The 6,835-nt window shown below is 41.6% G+C and overlaps 1 protein-coding gene across 3 annotated transcripts in view; it reads right to left on the reverse strand.

Moving 5' to 3' along the window:
• The window catches only part of LOC107283112 (epithelial membrane protein 3-like), a 17,484-nt gene that overhangs the window by 4,823 nt on the left and 5,826 nt on the right, over positions 1-6,835 (reverse strand). The window contains exons 1-3 of one of the 3 annotated variants that reach the window (XM_015810963.1): positions 5,568-5,588; positions 5,227-5,312; positions 798-900 (exon numbers count right to left, since the gene is read on the reverse strand). In XM_015810963.1, coding sequence (XP_015666449.1) covers positions 798-900; positions 5,227-5,304 — 181 coding nt within the window. In that variant the 5' untranslated portion in view covers positions 5,305-5,312; positions 5,568-5,588. Of the gene's footprint in view, positions 1-797; positions 901-5,226; positions 5,483-5,567; positions 5,589-6,835 lie in introns of those variants that run through there. The other 2 variants (XM_015810964.1, XM_015810962.1) reach the window with 2 other exon arrangements.

Consider the following 6,835-nt stretch of genomic DNA (forward strand, 5'->3'; position numbering starts at 1 on the left):
ATTTGGTTTTTGAGTAAATTTTAGATTGTTAATGTAGTTTATTTTTTTTTAAATAGTAATAAGATGTATAATTATATTTTTTAATATGTTTGTCTAGAAGAGAGTTAAAGGATGTTATAGAATTGTTAACTTAATAGTGATATAATGTAAGACAGAGTATACTTATTGTATTGTTAACCCTGTGATTGGCTCTGGGAAGTCGGGGGGGAGGGAGGGGGGTGGGGAAGGGTGGGTCTTGGGGAGGAGGGGAGTTATATTGTAAAACTTTTAAAAATTTTCAATAAAAAAAAAAAGAGCAGATCTTACCAATCTGCCTTCTCCAGTAAATTTTCCAGCAGCCCAAATGGCTAAAATGTTTCAGTCGTATTTACTGGGAAATTCTGGGAGCTGAATGTCTTAAGGAACACCTGGTTTGGGGAAGGCTCCATAAATGCATCCATATCTTGAAGCAGGATGGGGGCAAGCATGCAACCTTCTTTCCACCCTCTTGCCAAGTTTGACCTTTTCCTGAAGATTGTAGAAGTTGACCAGGCTGAGCCCGAGGGAGGGTTCAAATGCGTCGTAAGTCATGAGTCCTTGCGCACCCACAAGAGATCTAAATCCAACCCGCCTTGAATACCTTCTTAATTCCCGCTCATTTCCCTTAACCATTAGTAGCTCAGATTCTTGCAGAGAGCTTAAGCTTGTAATAAATCTTTATACTCATTTGAACTGCCTGAATCTCCTGATTTCCCTAGCCTAGCGCTTGACATAGATGGTCCTGGGCCATTTCCACAAAACACACAATATATACTCACTACTATCAGACACTGGGTGACATGTCCAGTTCTGGCGCTGGTTTTCTATCAGACATTCATACCAGATGTTCACTGTTTCTCTATCAGGCAGAACCCACCATGACTAGAACAAAAAAAAAAGCAAAGACAAGGAGTTAGGACAGAAAAGATGATGCCGAAGAGGGTTACCTTTCCAAATAGGTGAATGAAGGTTAATAAACTGGCTCCAACCCATAACTAGTTGCGGAGTCCAAATAAAATCTTGTTTCCACCATGCCCTTTGAAACACCAGTAATTTTACAGTAGATGAGTCTTTATTGAGCAGAGGGTTGAGTGTGCTACTTCGAAAACAATAGCCAACAACAGTTGTAATAACTGCAGCTTGGCAAGATGGCAGGATGGATAGATGGATGTAGATAATAGAATAGAATAGAATAGAATAGAATAGAATAGAATAGAATAGAATAGAATAGAATAGAGCTGGAAGGGACCTTGGAGGTCTTCTAGTCCAGCCCCCTGCTCAAGCAGACAAATGGTTGTCCTCTTCTTAAATACCTCCACTGATGGGGCACCCACAACTTCTCAAGGCAAGCCTGGTTTATTGGTTTATTGTTCTCACTGTTGGGAAATTTTTCCTTAACTCCAGGTTGCTTCTATAGATAGATAGGCAGAATGAATGAATGAATGAATGAATCCTTGAAATTGAACTGCACATTATATAGGTAGTCCTTGAACTTATGACTGGTCTCTTAGCTACCAATCGAAGGTCAAATAGACCTACCTTGAGGCTACTTATGACCTGGATTCAAAATTCTGACCGTCGCCTCCTCACAGCTATATGACCAAACCTCGGGCACTCAGCAACACAGGTGCATTTACGGACATTTGCATTTTCTATGGTCACATGACTGCCTTTTAGAACCATTTTGCCCAAAATCAGCACTTCTGGTTTTATAGAAAATCATCAGTTCACTTAACGACCATGGTGATTCGCTTAATGACCACTGTAAAAAAGGTTGTAAAATGGAGTCGGTCATGTGAAAGACCCATTTTATGACGGTCACAACTTACAACCATGATGGGCAAGCTTCATGACGGTTATAATTGAGGAGTACCTGTACTGTAATTGTAAAATTTGTTTCCCCATCCTGTGGAATCAGGGAGGCAAAATTTACTCAAGGGAACAAGAAGCATTTGAAAACATTCTGACTTTCCAAAATATTTTTCCACAGCTTTTTCTCTTCAAGTTTTTCTTCTCTAATTGGTTTTATGTGCAGTCTGGTAGTGACAGAGCCAAGCCCTGGAGGCTGCCACACATTCTTGAATCTCTCTCTCTCCCCCTATAACTTCTCCGAATGTCTCTCTTCTCAATTCTTCTTTCCTGGTGTGGGGCCACTCTGTCCCCCACCCTTTCTCTGTTCTTTCATTTCCTTCTCTTAGTGGACAGTGGAACTTCTGGTTTTTTTTAAAGATGTCATATACAGGTAATCCTTGACTTACAACTATTCCTTTAGTGACCATTCGAAGTTACAACGGCATTGAAAAAACTGACTTATGACCCACACAGCATCCCTTGTACAATAGGAGCACAAGAGTGTGAGAACACCGAGACTGCCCCTTCTTCTCCAGTTATCTTTTTGGTGAGACACAGGCAGAAATCCAACAGGTGACTCTTCTTCTTTTTCCCCGTGGCCAGGAGGGAAGGGAAAACAATTACAGGCAGTCCTCGACTTACAAACATTTGTTTAGTGATCATTCGAAGTACTGAAAAAAGGGACTTACAATCTTTTTTCACACTTACGACTGTTACAGTATTCCCATGGTCACATGATCAAACTTTGAACACTTGGCAGCTGGCAAGTGTTTATGACGGTTGCAGTGTCTGGGGGTCGTGTGATCCCCTTTTGTGACCTTCTGACAAGCAAAGTCAATGGAGAAGCCATAATCATTCAACAATTGTATTACTAACTTAACAACTGCAGTGATTCACTTAACAACTGTTGCAAGAAAGGTCATAAAACGGGACAAAACTCACTTAACAACTGTCTTGCTTAGCCATGGAAATTTGGGGCTCAATTGTGGCCATAAGGCGAGGACTACCTGTATTTAGGTCTCCTGAGGGTGTAACTAGTGGCAACCCTAATCTACGGTACTACTAAAAAGCCAAGTTTGGGGAACAGCAAAAGGGAAGAGTTTCAGGGGGAGAAAACAAAAGGAGAAAACAAATTACTTTCACCCCAAGTGACACAACAGAGGACACAATGTAATGTATCCAGCAAATGTCACAAACACAAACTAATATTTTAAGGCAGGGTTTCTCAACCTTGTAATTTTAAGATGCGTGGACTTCAACTCCCAGAATTCCCCAGCCAGCATTGGTGGCTGGGGAATTCTGGGAGTTGAAGTTCACCCATCTTCAAGTTGCCAAAGTTGAAAAACACTGTCTGGAGGAATTCAGCTGTGTGGGTAATTTTGGCTTATTTTGTTTTGTTGGAAAAGTACAGATTCCTCATTCAAGATAAAAATATTAATGAGTTAAACAAGTCATATATGCAAATAGTTCAAAATGGAAACAGGATTCATGGTTGTAACCCAGCCTTTTCCTGTGTTAACAGGCATGCTTTTGTGATTTTTTAAATCAACAAACTACTAGTCCTGAAGGATTTGTCAGAGATTCCTGAAGCAAGGAAAGAGACACAGATTTGTCTGCTCAAGAGAGTTATCTGTCTCTTTCCCCAGCAGAGGTTCAAAATGCAGCCACTGACAATTCACCATTCAAAACAGACATACACACACACACACACAAAAGCCATCTTAAATCGGAGGGGGTTAATATCAATAATCTTCCCCAAACTAGTTGTCAGACTAACAAAATATGAGGATAGAGACGTTTTCTTTGGGATCAGTATAAAGCAGAATAGAACAATCTTTCTTTTATTTAAAGAAATATGTTTTAAATTTAAAGGAGGGGAAAAAAGAAATATACAGTACTTCAAAAAACAATGCTAAAAAAATTGAGCTCATAAATGTTTTTCAGGCTGTATCATATTCCCAGTCAGAGTTGTTAGTTGGCATTTGTTTCCCAAATGCATTTTTGTTTACCATTTAAGAGGGCTCTCCCAAAACATAAAACATGTGCAAATAAGTGTGTTTACAGATGTGTAAATATATTCTTCTTTTGGGGAGAAACAAACACCAATTAGAAATGCAAGGAGCAAGAAGAATTTCAGGCAGAAATGTAATGTCATTGGGGATTCTTTGAAGTGTCTATGGCCTTCTCTTAGGCTCTGCTCTTGACATCTGAGGAGCAATTATCTTGAATAAAAAAATGTGGCTGGCATTTTCAAGGGATTCTCTTCCGATCAGTTTATTTGAATTCCTCACAAGATATTTAACTTGTGAATAAATCTTATTATTCTTAATAGAGAGATGAATAAATGTGTAGAAGCCAAGATCATCTGGGGCACATCTGAATATCCTTCAACTGTCCTTTAGCTTTGGCTCAAAGTCTTTGGCTAACCAATCTTGAAGAAAACAACCAAATGACATAGCCTTCCTCTCATCCTTAGCCTTCAACCAAAGCAGATCAATTTCTTATTTTTCTGAACTGAAAACTGAAGTAGTGTTTTCCATCTTCTCTTGACACCAGGCTTGCTACGACATAACTGTGGTGGTTTGATGGTGACCAAGCTTATAATGCAAAAAGTGTGAAATCAAGACAATTACCTCACTATGTCCTTCGTTTTTATCTATTTTTTCAGCAACAGATAGTGATGATGGGTAGAAGTAAGTTGTTCAGCATTTTTTTCCTTAATTCCAACCCACATTACTGTATGTGTAAGACCTTCATCCTCGCAGCAAACATTTTATCTCCTGAATAAACAGATGATGAGCACATACTAAAATATATAAGGAGGTTAGAATGGCTTGCTGATGTAGGAGAAGAGGCAGAACCTGGGGGGAGGTGGAGTCAAGGAAGCAATCATCCTGGAGTCCTTACGTTCTCACAAGTGTTCCAAATCCAGCCCCCCCCCAATGAACTCTGTTGACTCTTATCTAGCACCAATTTAGTGCTGATCATTAGTTGACTAGATTCTTGTATGTAGGCATGAGCAATAAATCAGCTTAACTGCAACTTAATATGTGGTCCTGATTCTTCATGCCTGATAGTTATGTTTTTTTCTTTCAAGTGAAATGTTGAGAAAAATTATTTACTATCCTTGATTAAAACCTGGTACCTCATCAAAGAGTCAGAGGAAATTGTCTCTAGAGTCAAGCTTACTAAATCATGAAGCACCCCTTGTGAAGTCCAGATGGCTGGACAGTTCTGGGAATTGTAGCATAACAGTACTAGGCACAGAAGGGTAGGGAATGTAAAATAGCTAAGCAGCTCTCAAACGAAACATTGAACCTGCAGATTAAACACTGGAATATTTCAGTTTTTTCTTACCTTGTCCAAGGTGGCTACGAAGAGTAAGATGAGGATAAGAACGTGGAGGGCTGTGACCGCAAAGAGAAGGAAACTCATCCTGGAAGCTGAATGGAGAGAAGAAAAACATAGATTAAGCTTACTCCTTCCTCGTGGCTGGTTAAAGCAACTAGGAACTACTGTCTTCCCAAGCAACATTAATCCCACTGTGTCTCCTCAAACTGATAAATTCTGCTCTCTCCAGATTCTGCTTTTCAGAAGCTTTCTCTCTATTATCCAGCCATCCCCATATCACTTCCCAAGGATTCACAAATCTCAAATCCAAAGGAAAAAAAATGAAAATGTTCTCCCATTGCCCAGACCTTAGTCAGTTTATTCCAAATCGCCTCAGGATGCTCAGATTTTGAAGCCCTTCCTTAAATGCAACGTATTTCCTCCTTCCTCCTGCCCCGCGTCAGAGAAAGAAGAATCTGGGCTCCTGGAGCTAGTTTAAATTCCTGTGGCTGTAAGCCTGGCTTAATGTGATCCAGATGTTTAAAAATTATGTGAGCTGTGGGCAAGAAGAGGGAGGTAGAAAGGGGTAGCAATTGCCTAGATATGTTGTCGCCCTTTTCAGCCCCTTCAAGACTGCACACGTGCACACACACAAACGGTTTGTTTTCCTCCAAATGGCAAAGAGGGAATCCAGTGTTCCTCAGCCATGGCAACTTTAATACGTGTGAATTTCTACTCTCAGAATTCAGAGAGCGGAAGTCCACAAGTCTCAGAATAATAGAATCACAGGGCTGGAAGGGACCTGCCCATGGCAGGAGATCTTGTATCATCTCAAACAAAGAGTTGTGCAAACTTTTCTTGAAAGCCTCCAGCGATGGAGAACCCACAACTCTTAAAATTGCTAAAGCTGAAAAACATTGTAGTAGGCAGTGCAGAGCAGAGAAAGGAAATCTGGAGCTGAGTTTATAATTAAGCAATAAATGCAAACATTTTTCTCATCTGATTCTTATTGCTAGCCGCTATTTTTTTCAGTTTGTTTTAGTGCCAAAGTTCCCCTAACAACTATATGGCTTCGCGGATGAGGCACATCATCGCCCGGCCTCCCTCTTCAGGGTGACCCGCTCCCTACTTCAATTGAGGGGGGGGACCCCCTGGCGGGGAAGGCTGAGGAGTTTGCACAATATCTGCATGACAAAGTCGCTCGGATCCGAGAGGGTTTGGACTCCGACTGGGTGGCCCCGGGGGAGGTGACAGGAGCGGGTCTTGAGACTGTTATATGGGAGGAGTTTGACTCTGTGGCTCCTGAGGACGTGGACAGGGTCCTGGGGAGACTGAATGCAACCACATGTTTATTGGATCCGTGTCCCTCCTGGCTGGTACTGGCGGCCCGGGAGGGTACACGAGCCTGGCTTCAGGGAATTATAAACGCTTCTCTAAGGGAGGGTGCCTTCCCCGCGGCCCTTAAGGAGGCGGTGGTGAGGCCCCTCCTTAAGAAGCCTTCCCTGAACCCAGATGTGCTGGCCAACTATCGCCCAGTCTCCAACCTTCGCTTTGTGGCGAAGGTTGTTGAGAGTGTGGTTGCACAGCAGTTCCCTCGGCACCTGGAGGAAACAGTCTATCTGGACCCTCTCCAGTC

This window comes from Protobothrops mucrosquamatus, unplaced genomic scaffold, assembly GCF_001527695.2.
Source record: "Protobothrops mucrosquamatus isolate PMUCROS unplaced genomic scaffold, P.Mucros_1.0 scaffold25, whole genome shotgun sequence".
Lineage (NCBI taxonomy): Eukaryota > Metazoa > Chordata > Lepidosauria > Squamata > Viperidae > Protobothrops > Protobothrops mucrosquamatus.